The sequence below is a fragment of the Chaetodon auriga genome, chromosome 8 (assembly GCF_051107435.1).
Source record: "Chaetodon auriga isolate fChaAug3 chromosome 8, fChaAug3.hap1, whole genome shotgun sequence".
Classification (NCBI taxonomy): Eukaryota; Metazoa; Chordata; class Actinopteri; order Chaetodontiformes; family Chaetodontidae; genus Chaetodon; species Chaetodon auriga.
The window spans coordinates 7487021-7512404 of NC_135081.1; the positions used below are offsets into that span (position 1 = coordinate 7487021).

A 25384-nucleotide genomic window follows, 5' to 3' on the forward strand; every position below is an offset into this window, starting at 1 on the left:
CTAGTTTTTATACATATACATAAATAATAATCTGCAAAGTAACAAATAACTATAGTTGTCAAATAAACGGAAATGAGTAAGAAGTATATGAAATTTAATACAGTTACAGCATAAAGAAGTATTAAAGTACCTCAAGTGCTATACGTGAGAAATTGTACTTAGTTACTTTTCATGACTACCCAAAAGGAAAACAATCATGTTTTGAGTTGTGCTATTTGTTGAAAGTCAGTAAATTCTGATTTTGGGTCAATATTTCTCCAGACAGGCATTACACATTCTTTTTAACCTGCATTTATTTATTTATTTTTTTGTGTGTGTGTGCATGGTACAATGAAACACCACCTTTATTAAGAATTTGACTAATGAGTCTGTTTGTCTGTGTATTGGAGTGGAGTGGCCTGTTCTCATGGGAATTTAAGTCCGGTCGGAGCTATTTGGGTGGTGGCAGGCCTGGATGCTTGGATGTACCTCATCATGCTGCAGAATGCTCCTCAGGGTTGGAGCAGAGAGCAGGGGCACTGCTTGCTTTTTTTTTTTTTTTCTTCCTCTTTTTGCCTCCGGGACACAATTGCCTCATTTAACATTCTCTATTTGGCCCCTGCCAAGAGGGGAAATAGCCAGGGTGAGTAAGAGAGGCCGCCACACATCATGAATTCTTCTTTCATTTAACTTGCACAGTCCCTTTTCACCTTGGTGATGCACATGGATCAGGAATGAAGATATTGCTCAATTAAGGAGATTTCTGAGGTTGCTCCTGAGGTATTGCAGTTATTTTTGTGCCATGGCGAGGTTTTGATGTATCATGGATATGGATATTGGGTTCATCACATTTGCGTGATGCTTTGACACCTCCATAGCCCAGAAGAGAAACAGCTCTGCGCCTGCAACAGGAAGGTGCCTCTGCCATATTCAAGAAATAAAGTCTGTCAGTCTTCCATTGCAGGGATGTAAATAACTTTTATGTGTGTATTAAGATTCTTTTTGTTTATTTCAATTTAATTAGCTACAGTTAATCAAAACATTTTCATGGAATATGTCAAAATTAATATCAGGGTTTTGACTGAATCTTGGATGAGAGAAAGGAAAGGGACTCCTCGGAAATATGACTCACGTTTTGCGGCAGGCATTGTCACAATATGTTGTCAGCAGTATACAGTAAAATTATTGGCCAAGCCTTGAGTTTGACTTCAACCACATAAATTGTTTCAGTAATTAAAAAAAATACAGGAAATGCTCATTTTTGGAGATGTTGATAAAAGGGGATAATTTGGTGAGCACCATTTCCAGAGCAGGATAGTAGCTGGCACACCAGAAAGTGATGCCCTAATAGCTGTTCAGTGTAAATCTCTGGCTTGGCAGGAATTACTGAGGATGTATTTGTGGGGGGCAGCGCGATGCAGAACTTTGCATTGGAATGAAAAGCAGGAGGCTCTATAGTTAGGGGATAGGTGGCAACAGAGGATTAAGTAACAAGCTTTTCAGTTCAATTTGTACATCAGCATTTTCCGCCAGACGAACGGCACAAAACACATAGCATCTTAAGGCTTCAGTGGAAAATCACTAATGACAAAGCTTTGTAAATAGATAAACAATTTATGTCAAATATGCTGAAAATATAAAACAAACTTCAAAACATGTTAATTCTTTAAAGAGGCTGTGTTTTGATTTGCACCATTGCAAAGCTGCTAAAGCTGTTGACAGCACAGCTTACACATCATGTGATCAGTGGCCATATCTGCCTGCGTATGTTTAGCACCGAGCCCTGCTGCAGAAATGGCCTTAATGGAGCCATATTCCGATTGGAGCGCCCTGACGATGATCGATTATATTTACAGTAAATTATGCAAATCAGATTAGACGGAGAGCGTGCGATATTGGACAGTGTCGAAAGGAGTGACGTGTTGCAAAGTGCACGTCTCCTGCTTCTTATTATTTCAAAGCAGGCTTTGTGAAGTGACAGAGTAAACATCCAGAGAGAAATGCACCCACTATTGTTTCGAAATCAGCCAATTTTCTTTCTCTGTGTATTTCAGAGAATGCTTATCTAGTAATTACTAAAAACTGTTGACATTGAGCAAATGCTGTAGCCAACTAAAATGCCTTTTTGTCTTATGATATCAGATTGGATTTTTATCTTTGGTTCACGCAATCACGCATTCCTGAAAACCAAAGATAAGTGGCTCAAACTCCTTATTTCCAGCATGAGTGTAGAATTAAGAGCCTCATTTTGAAAAACTACAGTCATTACGTCTTGCGTTCGTTTCCGTGCTGACATAATGATATTTTTTCTCCTTCTGGTTCAGTCTGGGATTCGCCTGTGAATCTTTGAGACATACATTTGACCATAATCAAGTTTTTTTTTAAGCTTCAGAAACAGGATAACAACTGGGTCAGATGATAAGCCCGGGCAAAACAGGGGAAAAAAAGCCTCCTCTGATAGACGAGGAGAAAATCTGATTGATTGATGTCTGCTGGCTTTGCCACCATCACAAGCCAGTTGACAGTTAGTTTGGGATCAGATGATTTCACTCTTAAGATTGGGGTTGAGGGGAAGCTAGGCAAATATGAAGGACACAAAGGTCAATGGCTTCTCTCCTCCTCTCTGTATCTATCTCTCCCTCGCAATAGCTTGCTTTGACAAACTGTAATGTGTTGCTAAGCTTTGTGGCAGCAGGACACATGGTCATAGTTTGTACAGTAATATCCTATTGCAGTAATCTCACAAGGAATGATTGAAAGTGCTGGAGGAATCTGGTACTAGCAGGGACCCGTTGACATCATCAGCTGCTGTGGACTGGCAGATGTCTCCTGACTTGTTTGAACTGAATTTTCCCATGGGATTGAATAAGTTAAACAACAGCTTTGACTCCAAGTGAATCTGTTATTGTAAGCAGGATCTGATAAGACGGCACCGTATTATGAGTTTGTGTAGCAAAGAGGCCAAAAATGGAATCTCCAGCGAGTGTCTCTCTGTGGTTTCGGAAAAAGACGAACATGGAACTGTGACAAAGGATGATTGGATGCATATTGTAAATAAACACCCAAGTCTTTCACGATTGCCTCTGAGTCTCTCCATTAAGATGTTCCATACAGCATTTCATCTGTTCTTGCTGCTTAGATCGAGTATCAACTGAGATGAAGTGACAAGGCTTGCTCTGGGTTTGACCCCGAGTGGCAACATAACAGTAACACTTGGATTATGTTTCGCCAAAACAAACTCATGGAAGATATTTTTGGTCCGAACACACAATAATATTGCCAGCGTTTGTCATTTTGTTCCTTTCGCCATTGTTATGGAGCTGAAATTGAATAATACAGGCCTTGGGTGCCCATAGTGATTCCTGTGATATTGAATAGAAGGCCTTGGTTCCTCTGTGGGTCCATCTCTAATAGACATAACAGACATGTCCATTAGCTTTGTATAGGGCTGCTTTCAAGATCAAGGTCTCACTTGTAATGAAGTGGCTATGCAAATGCAAGTCAAATTCTCCTGTTGTGAATCACTTGTTTTAATCAAGTTTTTATTGAAAGAAATGTAGCCTCCATTCAGAGCCACGAACCAAACAATAAGGATAATCCGAAGACAATTCCCATCCAAATGGAACCGGACATCGTTTAGGGGAAGAGACAACAACTCTTTGTTTTTTTGAAGTGGTTGATATGACAACCTTCTTGTCAAAGACTCAGGGCGAATAAAAGGGATTTGTAATTACCATAATTATCTCTTATATGTTTTCACCTAATGATGTCCATTAAATGCCTGAGGCTTCATTTAGAGACTGCCTCGCTGTAGGTTGGCATAGACGCATAATACAGCATGTTACATTACGCAGCACACAAGTAATGAACTTCTTTCATCAGAGATGTTTATCGTGCAGTGCTTCTGGGGGGAAAAGCCAATATACTTCAGCTTTTTGTTACAGTTGGATTATAACAATTCTCATAGTTCCCACTTATCTTTCAAATTTTCTCTACATGTGATATCAACCCAATTGGCTTCATGTCTAAACAGGATGGCTCTCTAATCTAGACCACTGTTCGTTTCATGTAAAACATCTCATTTTGTGGCTTAGGCTGGTGGCTGTCTTATCGTTACATAATTCGCTGCCCTCTCCCTGATTTTCATTGTGCAATTTATTTAAATTCCCCCATGTTTATATATTTCCTGTCTCCTTTCATTCAAAATGATTGCCTTTCATAAGTTCAAAGACTCATCTTCAAGACTTTTGGTAACTTCACAGATATGAATTCACAGTGGGGAGAGTGGAAAAAAAAAAAAAAAAAAGAGAGAGATTTTGTTGGAGAGCACAAGAAGAGGGAGTGTTCGTGCATGTCCATCTCTGTCTCGGGGCCGAATCCGGAGGTTGAACTAACCCCGATCAAAAGCGCAGATATAGCACTCTAACAGTCCACACCTCAGCAAGTGCAGCGTTTGAGAGATGATGCCTGAATACATGTGTGCTGTTCTGCTCCTGCACTAAGGCTCTCAGTCCTGCATGTGGCTCCGCTCCTGTGGTTGCTTTGGTCTTTGTCCGCCACCTATCAGCATATCAGCAGTGTCTCTGAAGCCCAGTTGTATAATGCACCATTTATGGCTTTGTGGAGGGAGATGGCGGTCGGCGGCGGAATAGCTCCAGGCCTTCCCCTCAGTGAGTGGATTAACGGCGGCCTGCTTTAGCGCACACTACCGCGGTGTGAAATCGGCCCCGCTTCGGCGCCGCCGATGAGGCTCCCTCTCTCTCTCTCTCTCTCTCCCTCTCTCTTTCTCTCTCTTTTCTCTCTCTCTGTTTCCTCACCTCCATGCAAAGCCTCTCCCAGCCATCTGTGAAATGTGGAAACTCTGTGTCTAAGTTGAGTTCAGATCCCATCCCCTCCGTCAAGCTGAGGCCAGGAAGCAAATGGGCAGGCAGTCGGCAGAGGGGGTTTGCAGGGGAGGAGGAGGGGGGAAGGAGAGAGAGCGAGGAGGAGGAGGAGGAGGGTGGCGGTGGTGGGGGATCAGCTCACTGATGTCGTGCCGCGTGTGCAGGAACCCTGCCTGTTCTCCGCGGGCGAGTTGGAGGAGGGTCCAGGCCTGGGTGCCGGCCGAGAGATCTCTGGTTCCTGCTTGCAGGTCCAAATCCCCCCTGTGTGTGTCTGTGTGGAGGCGAGGCGGTGGCACAGCTCCCCTGAGCCCCTGCCCAGTCCTTTGAAGATAAGATGGTGATACAGAGTCCCTTTCGGTACGTCGCTAACGGATGGTCTTTGTGTGACACACATGCCTCTCTCCTTTGGAGCCTGCAGCTAAAACACCTATGGTCTTTACTGAAACGAATCGGCTGTATGGCTTCAGGTCAAATTAGATTATGAATGGGTGACAAAATCCAAGATTGTATGTTTAGGATATTTGATTTTTTTTCTCACCATTTCATGCTGATAGCGTGGAGTTCTGCTGTGGTTGATATTTCTATTTGATTTCCTTCCACTGAGAAGAATCACTTCCATAAATTCTTCACATACACTCGCTGCTGACTTAATTTTTTCAGTTTTCCATGGCAACGAGTTGTCATCTTAACTCTGCTGATTTCCCTGCTATCTGCGCTCTGTATTGCTCTCGATCATGACAGTTTTTTAAACACGTTTCTCCTCTGCATTTATAACCATATTTTGTGGCACTCGCAGGCCAATTCTCCCACTTCTGGCTCTCCACAGCAGCTTTTCACAAGAGCGAGAATCATAATCAGGCTTTTGAATTATGAACTCAATATTCCCTCTTTTTCTCTATCCTGTGGCTTTGGGGTTCAGATCTGTGCATAATGTCTTGTGATTGCATGGCATTATGGTGGCTTGGAAAGCCGAGTCGAGGTCCAGCCACGCATCATCTTTCCATAGACAATGTGGATCTCTGTGTCTCTCTGAGCTCATCAGGGATGGGGCGTTGATTGCTTTTTGATACCCCTCCAACGTGGATGAGGTCCTGCATACATCAGCTAATTAGAATGTACTTATAGTGTGTGTGTTTGTGTGTGACAGACCCCACACTTCTCATCAGATCCTCAGCCCAAGTGCTCTAACCACACTCGCTAAAGGCTTTATCAAATTCCCAACAAGAAAAGAAAAGCTATACAGTGCGGGGCTGGTGGGTGGCTGCGGGATTTGATGTCAGGGAAAAATAAAACACAGAAAATGAGGAGAGAATGTACAACGACAGGAGTAAAATTCCATAAACCCGCTTTAGCTACAACACATGTAGGGGAAAATCTAATGACAGCTGTCGAGTTCTAACCATGAAAAGATGTCTGCGTTTCAGAAGAAACCACCTTTCTCCTGTTCCAGACCACATTCAGTAGGCTCTAACACACTGGCAGCAGTGGAGTTAACTTCGTCCCCTGTAGCTAATGACGCTCGCTTTGCTAGAAGCTCTGAATGGATGGCGCAGCAGTGGGGAGGGAAGTTGCAGCAGCTAATTAGGCAGCACAAATGAGTGAGTGGTATCATCCCATACACCTTGATGATATTATGGTCATGGAGCATCAGAGAGGGACCTGGGGAAAGTTTTGCTGTTGGCTCACTGACTTTTTGGATTGCAGGGCATTTTAGTAAGGCCAAACACACACACACACACACACACACACACACACACACACACAAAGTGCTCACCAAACGTCCTAGCTCATGCTATGATCTGTGGAAGGTGCTGGGCCGTCTCTATATATTTCATAAAGGCATCCTATTACACCCCCATGGCTTGTGGGGAACAGTACACTGTGGCTTAGTCCCCAAGCAGCGGAGAATAAAGTGTAGGACGTGGCACTGGAACAGAAATCTAACTGCTGTTTCCTCAGGTAATCTTGACTTGGATCTTAATTCCAATAAAGTGTTTTTTTTATTTTTTTATTTCACAGCGTAAGCCCGATCCAAGCAAGAACACTCCACTCTGTATTTCTGCGGTCATACTTTATTGAATATCATTTCAGATAAGAGGTGTAATCCTTTGGGTGGAAGTGATGTATATTGACCAGCTCAATGATAGCGATACAGCGCATGTCTCTGATCTGAAAGTGGTAAATAACTATTTGTGTCAGCGGCTCAATCAAATGGCATGGAATATTGAAAACTGCCCTTGTTGTTGTCAGTCTCCAACTTTGTCAGATTGCCTGAATATTTAAAATGTCACTGACAGAGACGGGAGAGATGCAGATAGTTGTTCCTTTTGTGCTCCTGAATGCAGTGGCTAGGGAATGCTAAATATATGAATGGCTTCATGAAAATGCCATTAAATTAGCTCCTCAATCATTCAATCAAACAATCAAATCCACTTATACTGATATGTGTGTGCGTGTGTGTGTGTGTGTGTGTGTGTGTGTGTGTGTGTGTGTGTGTGTGTGCTTAGTCATGGGGTCTCATGCTGATATGAGATTCAGTACCAGCACTGAATAAGTGTTCAGATATGAAACCACCAAAGTCACACAGTAGACCAGCAGCTCCTGTGTTCTGCGAGTTAAAATGACTGTTTTTGCCAAAGGAGTCTGGTGGCTTTGAAGACACCATAGATGGATATAATGGCTTCAGTTTCCTGTTGGAAAGTGCTGTCTGACTGGAAGGTAAAGCAGTGAAAATATTCATTATATAGCGTACACTTAAAGTGAGATTGATTTTTTTTAGGTGGACTGTCTTTTAGGTGGCTAAAACACGTTTTGCTGTCTCTAATTAATTATATCCAGTTAAACACAGAAAAAAATGAGCTGGTCAGCTTCATCAGGACTGTGTGTGGTTTGATAAGAATTGATTGACATTGGCCTGGCAACATAAGCAAATAGCCCCCATGACTGTAATCAGATTTTAATCCAAATATTCCTAAAATCTGATTGGTGCACAGGACTGAATGATGTCACGTTTTTCCAACTGAGCCTCGCCAATTTCAAATCAGTGCAGAAAATCACACAGCATGTAACTCTGTGAAATGTAGCAGAGTAGAAGCATAAATCAGGAGAGAATTGAATTTTATTCCATTTATTTATTCATTCATTTGATAAAATTTTGTGTTTAAAATCTGCATAGAAATCACATTTAAACACATTTAGAGAACCGATCTTAAAAAGTAAAGAATCCCGTAAACTCGTCACTTTTAATTATTTGTTTTGGCCGCCACACCTACTGCATATCAGTACAACCCTATTGTCTGTGCTTTCCTCCCTAAACAGAGTGCGGTGGAGTTCAAGCAGTGAGTCAGGTCACTCAGGTCAATACGACACTGTTACAGTCTCACCTCTCAGAGTGACTGCGTTTCTTCCATCAGTAGAGAGCAGCCCTCTCTGCTCCCACATGGTTCATTTCATCAGGGTTTGTTTTATCTTGACTGGCCAGACCCATGACCCCTGAGCACTGATAGTCCAATAAGACTGCAGGAGAGCATCACCGGGGCATTGTGGGGACTGAGTCAGAACTTCACTGGGCTAAGTTTTCTTTCCCTTTGAGTGTGTGTGTGTGTGTGTGTGTTTGTGTTTGCATTGATTCACTGACCAGTACATGTGTGTGTTGAACTGTTTGAGCAAAAGTTCAGTTTGAAAACTTCTAACAGAGTTTACCGGAATGGCACATGAATGGCAACAGATTTAGCATGAAATATGTATCATGAACGAAATGCAAATTCATCTCTGAAGCATTTTTTTTTTTTTTTTTTTAAATGTAGAATATGCAGAAAAGCTGCAGTAGAGCTAATACATCTAATTCTAAAACACAAGAAAGACGGGACTGGCCGTCATGCTCAGAAGTGTTCAATTTCATGAGCCTGCAGAGAGTGCCATGTTTACTTTCCTTTGCATAGAAGAAAAGCAATGAATGCTCTGGGTTCCCTGTAAAGACAGACATGAAAGGAATCACCAAGAGTTCTTTAGGCCTTTTCTCTTGTGCTGTGTGTAATGCAGCTTCTTTACTGCCTAGGTAGTCTCTGCCATCTGACTGCTGTTTGAAGTCAGCAGAAGTCGACAATATTTGCTTTTCAGCAATTCTCGCCCACTGTGTCTCTCTGGTGCGTTTGACAGTGTGACCACTGTGGAGTCTATCAGTTCACTCCTCGGAAGAAATGGCTCAAATTGGCCATTTGGTTCGTCGGTGGATTGACGACAAGGTCCTTGCAAGTGAGGGGCTGGCGTTCATTGTTGTTATGGGGTGAGCATGATGGACAGCTACGGGTGGAGGAGGAGGAGGTGGGCACTCATGGCGAAGTTGGAAAGAAGAGGGTGGAGGGTGCAGGATTAGCCTCCTCTCAGACCTGCTGGGGTGCGATCTCACCAAAGCACCAGGACTGGGCCAATCTCAGTCAACACCCCCCCAACCCAAAAAAAAGTGACAGAGGGGGAAAGAGAGGGAGACCATCAGAGAGAGTTTGTGGGAGAGAAAAGGGGAAAGGTGCTACCAGCGCTAGACTTACCTCATTACTTCATTTTTTTTCTCTTCTTTTTTTGATAGCTGTGGTAATTGTTCGATACCAGAGCCGAGGCCCTTTTTTATACTTTTATGAGGAACAGAAACATGTTATTCTAGAAAAACTCATGTTTACCAGAATAAGTCAGTCCTATCCAAACGTCAGTGTTTAATTGTCCCTTAATACAAAGCCGCTCTTGAAGAACTCTGCTTGTGTAAAATACTGCGTGAAGTTAGCAATTTAAAGTTAGCATTATTTAAACGAGGGAAGTGCACAAGACCAAGCAATCAACTTTGGATGCATTCAATTGTGTCCTCCTAATGCTTCTGCTCCTGCGCTCCTTCTCCATCACGCTCCCTCTCTGCAGCACCTCCTTTGCCTTGTAACATGCAACAGTCCTGCCACAGTGGCCACTAAATTAAGAGATGCAGCGTAACCTATTCCCAGTCTACTGTACTGTATGTTTTCCAAGTTCAGCAACCGCATCTTTGTGGATTTGAGTGCTGTTTCTCATGGTATTATCCTGTGAGTGTGTATGAAAGCTGTTCCTTTTCTCTAGTGGAGGTGCGTGTGGGTGGGTTAGAGGGGAGGCTGTGAGGCTGCTGAGACCCCGGCGTTATCAGCACCAGATGCAGGTTGACTTCAGACTTTCAATGGAAGGTAAAGAGAGAGAGGGGGGAAATTAATGAGAGCCATAAAGCCAGCAGGATAAATAATTAGCCAACTGGTCCTAAGATCCGTCCCTTCATTTGCAGCCACAAATAAATTCTCCTCGCAAGTTTGCTTGTCAAAACTGCAGCCTGATGCCGTTGGCCCTTTTTTGTGTGTGTGTTTGTGCTGTGATTGCATGCATGTGTGCGTTTTTAAGATTCATTTGTTGGTGTTTTGCTGTGCTGTCCCTTCTTCATTTGTCATGTATATCCAAGTGACAGGTTTCTCTGTCCTGCCACCGATAATTGGCTGGACCAGCGCTTCCTCCAAATGTGTGCAGCACAGACAGACTGAATAAAAGACAATTCAGCTGTCATAGCGTTCTTCATAAATCATCTGGATGAGAGAGTGTCATATTTGTGTCCACATTTTTGTTTAGAATAATCAGAAGGACATAATGTTGCTTGTTTACTCGTGGCTGATGTTTCCCAGCTGAGCTTCTAGAAACAGTGCGAGCTGTAAAACACATTGCTTTGTACAGATACAGAGCCAGGCGAGCCTCAAACCACATTTATGTCCGACAAGTGATGTCATTTCACTGAACTGATTGCTACTTTGCTGTGCCCTCGTCAGGATCAAAGCTAATTTTTGCTGCATTAGAGGACACTTTGTGCCAGTGTACTGTGTGTTGATCTGGAGTGTTTACATGCAGTTCACTCCCTGAGGATTTTACATTATTGTTGTCATACTATATGGAGCACAGCCACTTGTATTGTTCTAATACTCCACCGGTAGATTTGAAAAGAGCTGAGCAATCACCGAAAGACTTACATTATCCTCCAGTCTTTGATCGCTATTCATGTGTCTGCGCTAAGTAATCTTCCCCTCTAATCTCATTCACAGATATAAATAAACAAGTAATGCTCTAAACGAGAGAGAGCACACGAGTGAACATCCAGAGGATTATGGTAATTTGTGGATAAATAGAGGTGTTTAAAAAATTGTGACTTTTTATTAAGAAAGTTACTTCTTTTAAAAATAATCTGTTTTCACTCCATGAACCCAGAGAGCTTAATCAGTAAATTGTATTTCACTCAAATATTCTGCATGAGCAAATGATGAAGTGATGATTCGTCAGTGTTTTTTGGCTGATTTACACAGCAAATACTGTATGAAGCTGTTACATTTGTTGTTTAACACCGCGTTCTCCATAAAAGTCAAATTCCCCTGGGAATCATTTAGATGATATAGATACTCTAAGGTTTTAGTAGTTGTGCGTGTTGATTAACAACTTACAAATAAAAGCCCAAAACACTAAATACCATCCAAATCAACAGGCCCATGTTGCCGATTGATTTTTAGGACATTGCTCTTTTTTTCTCATCTCTTCCAACTTGACATTTGGAAAGTCAGAAATCAATTATGTCTCCTTCCCAAATGAAAGGCGGAAAAAACTAGTATATGACTTTAAAGTCAGCCTAGCTCGCCTTTGACACGGCACATTACAAAGGGAAAGGAAAATCACACTGCATACCTGATCCATAAAAAAAGCCTTTGAAATGGATTGCTGGGTGGGATCCAGTCTGGCACAAGTCATGGCATTGATGGCACAGCCCCTGGGCGCAGGGATACTTGGCCTGGACAAGACGGTTGCTGGGCCCGTATCAGTGGGCACTGGCCCATCCTCTGGGAGCTCCTAAGCCATGCCGTCTGAAGAAGAACTGATGGGGTTGGCAGCACATATGGGCATGCTACGGGTTTTATTTCAGTCAAAAACAGCCCCGATGTTATCGCCTTCAGTCACCAGCACAGCAGCATCAGTGAGGCTGACCGAGATGATTGGGCTTCACAGGGGGAAAAAAAAAGCCTCCTGCAAATTAACTTCAAAACAGAAACTTTCCTTTTGTTCCATCTGCGCTGTTTCTTTAGTTTTACACCGTACATACATCCCAGGTGCTCCAATCTAATTGCAAACCGCAATTTCTATCTTCCATATTGTGTTGAGGTGACAATTTGTTCCAGCTAATTGGAAATTTTGCGTTGGCCTTCAGTGCACAAAACATCAGCCTATCACAAATGACACTGATATGATGAGCATGGATTCTGCCAGCCTCCACTGTTTTCAAGGCAAGACAGGAAGTTGACAGCTGCAACAGTTTTCAGTAATAGTTAGTTGATAACCATCCACGGGGTAATGAAACTTCCACCTTTGATGAGAAGTTGAAAAGAGAGTGTTTCACTGTTGGCTTGGCAGAACATTAGACATGGCTGCAGGCAGGCAGGGGCCGGCGAGGGATCGAGCTGTTTTAATAGGGCTCATCCAAAGGTGACGAGAGCACTGCATGCACGGAACTGGAGGTGTGAGCCGGGGCTGCCAGTACATATCTTTTGTCTTTCATTATCTTTATTTCCTTATTATTTTAAATGGCCGGTGTGTGTGTTTTTTCTTCACTAGAAGCTTTTTTGATATCCATTTAGATTGGAGCTTCATTAAAAAACCTCAGACAATGGAGTGACTTCTAATTAAGAAGCGCCGCATCTGGCCCCTGGCACCCTATCCCGTTGTTCCATCTATTTTGCTGGGGAGAATTCATTTGTTTCTTAATTAAGAAAAACACCAATAGCGTGAAAAATCTGCTTATGGTACCTGAATCCTAATTAGTTAAATAGTGAGGGGAAGGGGAAAACACATTCCAGTAGCCCTAGAAATGAACTCAGAGCTGATAAAAATGAACTAACTAGCCTTGCATAAATCGAAGCTGGGGAGAAAGTGTACCATCATTATGGCTAAGACAATATGCAAACTATCTTCAAAGAAATCAAATTGCCGGAATGTTTTCATTTGCATGTATTAACCATTAACATAATGAGGAGAAGTGACATTGGACCCGGATTGTGTGTCTGTTCGGATTGATAACTCTGCTGCATCTGCAAATAGTCTCCTCTGCAAAATTATGCTAGCAGTCAAATCAGTGTTGAACTGTGGAGGGAGAGGGAGAGTGATGGAGAGAGCGAGAGAAAGACAGAGACACACAGAGAGGGAGAGAGAGCAGAGAGAGTGGAAGCTTTTGCTTTTTTCCATTTTATCAGGGAGCTCTGTGCAAACCTGCTGCAGTGTTGAATCGGAGCCATCATCCTCTGACAGCTATCCTTAAACAGGAAGGGGCCGCGAGTCATTGTCTCTAAGGCTCTGCGGAAAGCTGCTGTGTGTGTATGCCTGTGTTTTCGTGTGTGTGTGTGTGTGTGTGTGTTTGGGGCAGGGGGACGCAGAGGGATGTGCCCATGTGGCTGCTAGCTGGAGATGGACCTCGAGTGGGCACACTTCACACTCCTCGCCGCCCCCCCCTCCGTACATATCGGACACATGCACACACACGCCTGCACACAGACTCATGCATACATGTGTCACCCCCTTACCCCACCCCCGTCTAAAACACACACACACACACACACACACACACACACACACACACACACACACACACACACACACACATCTGAGTGCTTCCAGGATACCAAAGGCTCACTTATCTGTTCTGTAAAGACTCACCATGGCCCACATTGGCGAGTTGGCGGGCAAGCAGCCAAATCCACTGTGTGTTCTCCTACTGCAGGCGTCATGCAAAACACTGAACTGTCTTCAATATTCAAAATAATTTTTCCAACATGCTACTTCCCAGGATCAGCCTCTTAGGTCAAATTATTCAATTAAGTGTCTGTTTATTACTGATACCAAAGCTGGGTGGCGGGTCTACTTATCACCTTTTTTGCAGATTGGTGTTCTCGCAGAATACCACCATAAAGATTGCCTTGGCTGTAATTAAAATGGCACAGAGACAAATTTGGCGCAGGGCTAAGACACGGGGAAATGAAGGAGGTAGGGGGAAATTGCAGGGGCTACATTCTGTCATCCAATGAAAAAGTTGAGGCTTATAAAGCAGCAAAATGATTGTCAGAGCGCTACTGTACGCCACAAAGGAGCAGATATATGAAAAGAAAAATGCAACCTTATGTTGCTGGTGTTGTTTTCGCGGTGCGTTTATGTGCAGAAAATGGTCAGGAAACAGGGGCCGTTCTTTGTGGCTCCGAATGAAGCAAGTAAACAGGAGTCAGCGATGGTTTGTGTGGCAGAGCCGATGCTGTTTAGACGTCCTGAACGCCAGCCGGGCTTGCATCCATCCACAGGCCTGTGTGTTTGATGAGCTATTGGCAGGCTATGGGGACACGTGTTCCCGTGCCTCGTGGCAAACATACCTTTCACCGTCTTTGACTCCACAAGCCTGTGTGACTTCTCGGGGAAAAAATATGAAAGAAATCAAAGCGCCAATAAGCTGAGGGTGTTAAGCCAGAGAGGGAGAAAAAAAAAAAAAGAAAAGAAAGACCTGAGCGACTTTGGATTTTGACAGAATCTTCGTGCGCTCTCTGACAAAAATTTGCATTGTTATCGCAGATAACTGGTGATGTTTTTACTTGGTTGTACATTTTTGTGAAATATGTAAAATGTAAACCGAGCCTCTAACGATTGCCTTAATGACGCGGATCTTGCTTTTTTCCTCCGAATCGCGTCTTAGCGGGCTTCTCAGTGCAGGATGTCTGATATCTGAATATTAAAAGGGAGTTTCAAGCTCATCTGCAAATGTGATTTGCACATATCACACTTCTGCAGTCGTCAAGCTGCTTCATCGCCAAGCTTCTGAGCAAAGAAGGCTGGGGAGGGGAGGGAGAAAAAAGAAAAAGAAAGATGCACATATGGGTTGCTATTGATGTATTCCATTTCTGACCTAATTTAAATCCCTGCCAACAAGCTCATATGCATACTGTACATTTGCTAAATTACAGAGTGTAAACCTTGCCTTCTCACAGAGACAGGTGTAAACATCAATGTTGTCATAATGCACCACCAGTAAATATGATAATCGGGCCATGCTGCAATAGAGCACAAAATAATTTGGACATCATTTTGATGCCTGAGGGGCCCAGGGGAATGCCCTGCAGAAAGAAAGGTGGCCCATTGACATGCTATACACGCCAAGATATAATTATAGCTGCCTGTCTTTGTTCCTCCCAAGCTTCCTCTCAGTGCACTAGTAATTTGCTTGTGATATTTTGGTATTCTTTACGATTGAGTTATTCTCTGTGGACTTGAGTATTACATGGGTGCAAATGAAGATGCGAAGAAGCTGCTCCACTGCCAACTCCCAAGTTCAGAAACTGTAAGTGTAATATAACAGCAGAGTTGATGCTGGTAGTAATAAGTTATTTCGTAAAGCCTGATTTGAAAATTTATGTGGCATTCTGACACATAACGACTGCTAGTCCCTCCGATTTTTGGCGTCATCTATGGCTATCTGTGTGGGACATTGCTGATAATAAGAGGCAATGCCAGAATATCTTTAGGGTATGCAATGTGTCGAGCTGCGGTTTGTTGTCATGATAATCCCCTCATTTGTAATGTCGGGATCAGCAGGTTACGGCTCTCCACTTGCCTGCCATGTCAAGACTTGGGACTGGCGAGGTGGATTGTCATTTCTGAAGCAATATTTTGACAGCGCCTTCACTTTACTCGCATGCTGCGGCTCAAAGGTCAGAGCTGTGCCACTTCCATTTACTGTGTGTGAACACTCAATCCCTGAGGAGTGGAGCTCTCTACATCTCCCCCTGCAGTCTCCGTCTCTGACACACACACATGCGCGCAGTCTTTCTTCCTGCCTCTCACCATTTAACTCACTTGTTTTAGGAGATAGATGTCAAGTCTAGTCCCACACAGAGCTTTATAGTGGGTCTAAAGCTCCCAAATTGAAGGGCAATTACAACTTATAAACCTTTATAATGGAGTAAATGGAAAAAGGCAGGTCTGTTCAGTTTAGCTCACTGTGATGGCTGATTTCCCCTCCTGCCATCATTCCAATTAGCGCATCGCAAAGACAGCCACCTCTCCCTCAGCCACTGCTGGTCTGGCTTGCCTCACATCACACGAACTGCTGGGTATTTTTTAAAAACATAGTCTGGTATGATTGTTACAACTGCACAATGTCTCAATGGTGTAGCTGTCATCCATTTTCCTGTGTGCTTAGTGCCACTCCTCAGACACAGAGGCAGGTTATGTCAACCAAATAAGGCACTTGTCAGTAATACAAAAAGACATTGTTGCTGGGCCATTGTTACCTGCTCTGCCCGCTATCATATAGAAAGTGATGGAGTGACGGTGTTTTGGAGCTCGGTGCAGCTCCAGAGCCCCAGGGGTATTATGGGTGTAAATCTCCCTTACACAGTTCTGCTCCAGGCCAGGGAGAGCATCATCATTAGCCAGAGCAGATGGAGGGGCTTCAGCACTGTTTTCCTCTCTCTTCTGTCGGACTGTACTGCTGGAATCTGGTTTGATACAGTTCATATGGATGGGAGCAACAGCCGAGCTCAGACAATGAATGATGAAATCCACATGAAATCAGATGAAAGCTACAGTACACACATAAGTAGGCAGTCTGATTCATCATTTATTTGTGAAGTGATGATAGCGGAGGTTCGCTTAAGCACTGTGTGCTCTTACAGTATGTCTGTGTTCTTTTGTTTTGTGGCGGTGAAGTGTGACACAAGGTAGGCTCTGACTAATAATGGAGGCTGGTAATGACAGTAGATCTGAACCAATTACTCGATTACTCGATCAGTCCATCGTCAGCAAATGAACGGAGCTATTTTGATAATTGGTCACTCGTAAGTGATTTTTCAAGGAAAAAGTTCTTTGGTTCCAGCTCCTCAAATGTGAGGATTTGCTGCCTTTACTTGAAGTCTTACATTATTGTAAATGAAATATCTTTTAGTTTTGGTCAGACAAAGCAAGAACTTTTATGATGTCATCTTGGGCTCTGGGACACTGGGGTACTGACCCTGGTTTGTAATGTTTAACAAAATATTAGAGCAGAATATATTTCAGCAGATTGCTCAATAATGATAACAATCTTGTGCTTATATGTAACATCTTAAATATACCTATTATATGGCACAGTTTATGTTATTTGCCCCAGATTTTCTATGTCTAGTACAGCAGTTAATGTATGAAGACACATTGAAACTTTTTTGACCAAATCAGTAAAGCTGATGAATTAAACTGTAGGTTTTCTCAGGATTGTTACACTGTATTGGAGCATGCGACCAACATCAGATATTTCATAAGAAGCCAATATCAGCCTGATATAACAGTTTAAGCCTCATTTCAAGCAGCTAATCAGTGCAATCATTTATCAATGAGGAGTATTTATCTCCAGCAGCCACTAGCTCCCCATTGATGCAGTAGTATTTCACAGTGTGCTAGAGGCCTGCTATCCAGGGAGCGGGGAGTGTGTGTGTGTGTGTGTGTGTGTGTGTGGGTGTGTGTTCGTGCGTGCGTGCGTGCATGCATGTGTGTGCGTGTACTGTCTGAAGCACTGGCAGAATCCTAATCTTCCAGCAAGAAGCTTCACATGGCCAGATCAAGAATTAGGAAGGAGGCTGAGGAGGGGGGGGGCAGGGGGGGAGGAGGAAAAAAAGCCCATCTCGGTCTGTGTTTTAAAGGACAGTGCTTTGAATGTCATTTGACAATTTCCTTTTAATTAGAACTAATTTACAGAAAGATGCCCACCAGCTAATCTTTACAGGATAATTAACTTCTATTTTCTTTACTTTTAATTAAAAAGTGGAAAAGATTTAGCTGATCCATAAAGAATTGTTCTTTTGAAATGTTCATCAGACTTCACACTTCTTTTGGCATTGGTAATATTTAGATCCTATCTGCTGCTCACAGTCTCCACTGAGTTATTGCAATGATTTTCTCCCCCTTATCCGAGGTATTAAGAAGTGGAACTATCAATAGTAGAAATAGGAACCAGAGGAAAATTAGAATTGAATTAATGAAGAATTTATTGCGAAAGGAGCCCCCCATCCTTCATAATACTGGAATGAAATTGACATCTTAGATATATCCATTTCATAGAAAGTCCTTGATGGGAAAATATTGTTTTATCTACATTATTTGATACAGTAATCATTTTCCTTTTTCTGAAGACTGCCCATTAAATTCTTTGAAATGATGCTCCACTAAAAGCTAATTGTCGCAGAGGCAGTTTTAGCATTTACAATAATGCTATTTCAGCCCCCACAGACTCGCAGGCCGCCGAATGTTATGAGTACAACGGTTTTCAGGTTAAACAGCAGCATCTTATTAAGCACTTAAGACACAGTCAAGTGTCTGGTGCCACTACAGGATGAAAACTCCCTCAGCCTCATCAGAGCTGGTGAAGAAAAGTATTTTCTTGCCAGTGTTAGCACCCTCCAACAGACTTTACTTAGTGGAGATAAAGTGAGCCAATATGAGGTGAGTGTGCTGTAGACAGAGCCTCCACTCGTCTGCAGACGAGCCAATGGCTGAAGATGGATGCCCCCACTTAACCATGATAGCTCCCTGGAGGAGCCTCAGTCAATGGCTTCATTAAAAGTGAACGTTCTCGTGAAAAGCTCGCTTATAAACCAGTAATTAAGACCACACATATTTTACCTGCTTTGTTTCAGCTGTCACATCCAGTGTACAGGCACATGGTTAACTTTTATTTCCTTATAAGTAACAGAATGACACTAATAAATCATTCAGCCAGAGGACGAGCATGTGTGTAACAGGAAGGACTTGAGGATGCTTAAATACAGCAGAGTGGCCATTTTAACAGAGTTTTAATCTGTTCGTTGCCACTGCAAAGCAAATGTTACGCTGCAAGAGAGGCATTAGCTAAGCTCGTATTAGTTGGAGGACAAGCTTCGTGACTTTTATGGACCAAACGTTGTCCCAGTGTCCACTTGGACGTGTGTGTCTCTGTAAACTCTAGAGAGGCAAGTGGATGCAGTAGAGTGAAGCAGGACCCAGCTAACTCCACAGAGAAACTGGCTGGCATCTGCTGAAGCCCTCGGGCACGCTCAGAGGTGCCTCCAGCATTTTAATGGCATAGTCAAATGCCAGCATGTTTTCATGCCATTCCAATTCAAATTCATTGGATAAAGAAGTAAGAGCGTGTTATTCCCCTTCAACAGTCCAGACAGAAACACTGGGCGCAACAACACAGAACTTAGCAACTCTGCAAACATGCTGGGATCCAACGTTGTGTCTGATTGGAATAAGATACTCGACTAGAATTATGTTGACAGTGTTTGAGAAATGCGAACAAAAATAAATCTCTGTCTTACAGAAATAATATCATTCTGCATTGGGGCAGCCCTATCACAAGCTGTGAGGAGGAATTCGGAGACAGCGATACAGCCGATGGGTGTGTCTCAGCGTTACTGCACAAGGCACAGATGTACAGTACTGTAAACTTAGTGGGCCATCTAAATGCATGATGTCATCAGATCGCCTTCAGATGCCTTGTCATCTCTCATGCCGCGGCCTCACAGAAGAGTGTGTATGTTGACATGTGTGAACATACACACTCCCTGTCACCCACCCCCTCCTCCCATGAACCCGCCCTCCCTCCTTTTCACCGCAATTTCCAGATGAGCGTTGGAGTTCTCAAGCAGTTTGTTGACTGTTGATTGTAAGTGCCCGAATTTAGGAAGGCAGCCATTTCTAATCACGAGAATTACATTGCTTAGCAACCGGAAAATCAAGTTAAACAATACCATTGCTTATTCTTGGTCACACACTGCAGCTCTGAGAACACATCAGTCTCCACTGAAGCTGTTCCACGCTCCTCCCAGCACACACACATACACACACACACACACACACACACACACACACACAAGCAACCATTCACAGACAATATACAAAATGGTAATTTACTTTTGACTCGTGTTACAGCATTAGCTCCACATTTAGTTTGATCACAGTGTACAACTTGGAAAAAGCCTTTTTTTTTTTTCTTTTTTTTTGCAACATGTGCGCGCAGTATGAAAAAAGATGTTTGAAATGAAAAAATCCTTTGAGGGTTCCTGTAGCATATTAAGCTATTAAGAGTTGCGTAAATGGTATCTATTTCATTACAGTGATCAAGGATTAAATTAGAGGCCTGAGCCCTGTAAAATATACACTAAGTCTCCTCCAAGGCTGAGGGAGCCCTCTTCATCCCAAAGGTCATTAGAGCTGAGGAGACAGTATGGCCCCCAGTCTCTCCTTGCCTCTCTCCGCTTTCTCCTCCTTCTCTTTCTCTTCTCACTCAGCCCCTCGCGCAAGATGAGACAAAATTGTTTTCTCTATTTTCACACTTTTCTGTCAGAGAGTCAGTGTTTATCCATTTCTTTCCTCCAGCTGTGGAGGTAAACTTATGAATGTGTATCTAAGCCTACCTGGCTCACAGCGTACGGCTACTCGCAACTTGAGACAAAGTCTGGATTTCTGTATTTCCTCCCACGCAGAAGTTTGAAGAGTCCTGCGGAGTATGTGTGTGCTCACCTGGAAGTGAAGAAGGCCCAGTATCAGTGTTGGCACAAAGGGCCAGTCACAGGGAGCGGAGTTGGCAGAGGTTGAGCTGCACGGCCCTGTTGGATTTTAGGGCTGCATTATGCATTCATGTTTAGTCTCAGGTGCTACGTTTTATCCCCAGGCCAGCTTGGACACATTTTCAATGGACCTTTTGGATGAAAAACTGTATAGGTGGGAGCAAAAATGATTTCCATGCTTATAGAGATCTGCCGCTTTGTTCTGTCAGATTCAATTACCTCACCTCTAATTAGGGAGCTATAGAGGAGGCTGGGTTTGTGATCCACACATCACACTGTGGAGCCTGCTGATAATGTGTGGTATCGCTATCACAGCCTGGCCACAAGCTCCCCACATTGCGGACGGCTGAAAAAGCACGCCATGAAATTAGCAGTCACTCGTACAGTTTTGCACATACACACATATTTGTTTAGAGCCCTTCTTTTTTTTCTTTTTTTTAAGTGTGAGTTTCCGAGGCAAGGTTGGCACATCTGTGTGCTTTTTCCATTTTCTGTTTTAGTCCACCGAGGCGCAGACTGGTGCACAGAGTGCTTTCTTGAAAGATATTCTCGATCCGGCACCTCTGTCCGTACTCCTCTCTTCCCTGCGCCCCTTCCTCTGTGACTCATTAATCCTCTGTCCATCATATGGTCTCAGAGTATCACCCCATTTTATAGACTCAGTGGGGGCATTACCATATCCCTCTCCGGAGCTCCACTCCGCATGGCCGATCCCTATCAGACAGAGGCCATGCCATGAACAAAAGAGCCACTGTGATCAAGCCTGCATTCAGCTACCAATGTCTCTATTAGCACTGGCTGCTCCTGCCCGCTGCTCCTACTGCACGACTGTTTGAACAGGGCTGAGATTTCTCTCTGTAGTCGGCAGAGGAAGAGTCTGATGAATGCGGATGATACAGTTCAGGGTGGAGGGTGTGGATGACGGGGCTGGAGGAGTGCAGGAATACCTGGACACTGACCCTGATTGGGGAAAAGTTAAGACAGGGTGTAGTTTCCTAAAACATGCTCTTAAAATTGAGCCGATACTAGTCTTTGTGCTGGGATGAGTTTAGCAAACCAAGCCTTCTGTAGAGAGAAACTCATGAATTAGCACTTGAAAGTCTGAACAGAACAGCTGTCAGACTTGAGTGTAAAGGTGATTATTGTAGGACTGACAATAATTATTCTCTTAATTAATGATTATTTTTCATAATGAATTGATTCATTGTTTGGTTGAGTCGTTCCCAGCCGTTTTGACTTTAAATGATTCGTCATCAGACTCATCACAGGTTATGACCTATTAAAGGAGAAGACTGTTGAGCAGTGTAATAAAAGAGTGTTTTTTCCTCTCAGATTGTTTACACATGAAGGATTTTCAGAGGCCTGAAATGGTTAAAGCATCCAAGATTTCATAAAAAAGCAGAAAATCATTTTAGTGTGTCAGAAACATTATTCTTATAACCATAGTCTTGGTGTGACTGCCTCAGATTTATTAGGGATCCCGTGTGATTCGAAGTTAGGAATCACCTATTCAGTAAGGAGCAAATGAATGACCCAAAGACGTTCAACCTAAAATGATATAAACCAGAGGAAAACAGCAAATGATGACACTTGAGATGCTGAAATCATTGAATATTTGTCATTTCTCCTGTATGCATGACATGATGTTGATCAGTCAAATATCAAAATTGTGGTTGCGTTCATTCATTCACTCATGAATTATTTTATTTTTCTGTGGTTTTGAAAATGACTGATTTGTTAAGAAATAGGAGTTTAGACCTGATGGACGTTTTCAAAGGTTAGATTTCAAACTTCAAAAAAGACGCCGTTAAATGGGGACTTTTCTTTTGTAAGATTTCCAAGTAAGTTTCCAAAGCACCTCTCGTGTAAAATCCCTTGCTTTTTACAGATTTTTGTATCTGTTGTAACGAGCGCACCATTTTAAAGCACACTGTGTTGTTTTCTGGGGCGGCGTGAAATGCAGACTCACTCTCCGCGGTGTCATTGGCCATCTGAACTCCAGAGGAGGCTTGATAAGAGGGTGAAGCAGCAGACATTCCTCTGGCCCAAATCGTCAGCAGACTCTATAGAAATGCACCAACAAGCGCAGGTCACACAGTGAATGTGACAGGATTTTAAACAGTACACAACTAAATATAGCAGGAACGCCACTATCAGAAAATGAGTTAGGAGTGTGGTGCTAGTCGTTTAGAAAGTCATTATTCTTATCATTGCTGTCTCTGAAATAATTTCAGGTCTCTCCATGCAATGAATACTGTATAATAAACTAAACATGTGAGAATGCACACAAACTTTAGTAATCTACGCATTCCCCAAGAAGTAGCCATCAGACCCCCTTTAGAGTCTCTGACTGGGTGGAGCACTTCATTTTTCCATATTCACCAAGGCCTCCGGTATCTCTATCAGTTTGAAAATGCTCCATTTAGTTACTATCTGTTAGAGTGGGGAAGTGAGATGCCCTTATTCTGAGTCTATTAAACCTCAATTCTATCTCATCTTATCTACCTAATCTTTGTGTCTTATTGACCATGAAGTTTATCTTTAATCTCCCTTTACCCTTATTATCGCACAACACTGTAGGTCTATTTTCTGTGGTGCAGTAGTGCTGCTGTATTTGCCGGCAACAGAGGAAGAATCGTTTAGTTGTATACACAGTTCTTATTCAGCTGTGTAATGGAATGTGTACAGAGTGTGTGTATAGGAATGTATTTCCCTGCTTTCTTTCACACTGTCTTCGATTGCCTTGGCAGGAGCTTTTAACGCCAGTCATACAATCTCCCCTTGATACTGCGATATTTATCTCTCAGTATCATCTTAAGCGATGGTAGACTCATCGAGTCACTTCACGCCTCACTTCACTCCTCAGCAAATCAGCAGAAGGCATCAGATAAGATCATAAAACTGTATCCTAATTTAAAAGCAGCACTCTGCCTCCGCAGTGTCTATTAGAGATCTGTGTGCTAATTCTTTTCATGTCCGGGGCTCCTGCAGATGTAGACCTCTACAAAGGAGTAATTTATAAGACTAATGAAAAGAGCAAGCAGTTTGTGGACATCAGGGGGGTCTTTTATGAGGCTCGGTGCAAGAAGAAAGAGAAACAGGAGAGGCACACCAGCCCCACTTTCTGAACTGAAATTATTGCTTTATTAAAGCTGAGGGGTTCACTCGTGCTACAATAGAACAAACACGTTGAAAGGTGTCGAGAGGATATCAGTGCACTCTGTTTGAGCTCCAGGATGATGCAGAAGAGGCTGCAACATAGCTCATGTGTGACAGACAGAAACGGAGACAGCATCCACATGTATCCACTTTTGATTTGATTATTCGTAGCTCAGGAAGGAGGCTTTTTTTTCCTTTTTTTTTTTTTTTTTAGGAAAATTGTGCAGGTTTCTTGCTTGGACTCTGCTATTTCAAATATAAACTAACCTTAAACTTGCAGTGTTGCATCACTTCTTTGCTATGTAAATTCGTGTGCAGACATTGGAGCTATGTTTTGGTTTGGGAAGGAGAGGTGTGCCAGATGCACATTATCTTAATAACATTCAAATGGCGGGTGAGATGTTTTTCAGAACTAATACAATTCAGGTAGCAGTACAGTAATTCCATCAACGCCCTTGATTGAAGCAAAATGGTAATATGCAAATACCAAAAGAGATGTACAGCTACAAGCAAAACTCTGAAATCATTTAGATTTAAAGAAATAATATTGCACAGAGGGGGGAAAACATTAATCACACGGAAAAGTGTCTCCTTTAAGATTGCACTGGTGTGTTACCCGGAGGCATGGAATGTAAATGGAAAATCAACATTGTACCCTGTGATAAGGCTAACAAATTAATAAAAGTATTTTCTTTCCTCCTCCCATGCTGATGCCTTTATGAAAAGTCTGGAAAGGAACTTTTTTTTTCCTGCTCCCTCCGTCTGTGTGAGGTTTTGTTTTGCAGGTTCCAGGATTAAAATCAGCGTTCACCTTGGCTGTATTTCAGCTTGTTTTTCAGAAAGCGTGGGGTCTCTGAGGGCTTTTTCAGTAACTATAATGGAAAGGCCTTTATGAAATATTATGGTACAATAATATTCTTTATTGACATGGCCTTATCTTTGTCTATATGAAATACTATATCTGAACATGGGGTGTATAGACAGTACAGTGCTGTTCTGCACTTGCGAGTTGTATCTACATTTGTAGTATCTCAACAAAAGAAACAAAGAGAGGGAGAAGTTTTTTGAGCGCCTGAAGGATGTGATGAAACTGCTTAGCATCTCCCTTGTGTGTGTCTGTGTGCGTGTCTGTGTGTGTATGTGTGTGTGTTCCCTCAGGTCCTCTGGAGGATGGCCTGGAGGAAGAGGAGGAGGAGTGCGTCTCCGAGGAGAACGAGCTCTTGGCCAAAGACGAGTTCTCGGTGGAGGAGAACTTCTCCGCAGAGTTTGAGACAGAGAACATGAGCTGTGAAGACATGGAGTACTTCTGCAACAAAGGTGAGCATCGCTTACTTATTCTAAACCAGAACTTTAAAAGCTGTTCTCCACAAGCAGTGCACGGTGCTCTTTTTAATACCTAATCTGAGACAATATGTTAAGCCACCCTTGTGCCAAGCATCAAAAATAAGTTTAACTCCTGCCAATGGTGTCTAATAAAATTCCACAACATGTTCAAATCAAACCTGGCACAACTTGTATCCGTACGAGAATTTCTCCCGCATCACTGCCTACAGTTGAAACTATCCAGTTTGATATTTGATCCTAGCCATCCACCCAAGAGCAGTGGTTTGATCTGAGAGAGAGATGGCATCGGCAACACTGGCTCTCCCTCTGTGATAGTGCTGTGAAGGTGTGCTACGGTACACCAATGCACTGGAGAGCGTAGCACTTCCCTTT

General features: G+C 42.9%; 1 protein-coding gene across 1 annotated transcript in view; it reads left to right on the forward strand.

Annotated features, from left to right (window-relative positions):
• The window catches only part of zfpm2a (zinc finger protein, FOG family member 2a), a 116429-nt gene that overhangs the window by 6964 nt on the left and 84081 nt on the right, over positions 1-25384 (forward strand). Inside the window, exon 2 of the mRNA XM_076737735.1 lies at positions 24827-24985. Coding sequence (XP_076593850.1) covers positions 24827-24985 — 159 coding nt within the window. The remainder of the gene's footprint in view (positions 1-24826; positions 24986-25384) is intronic.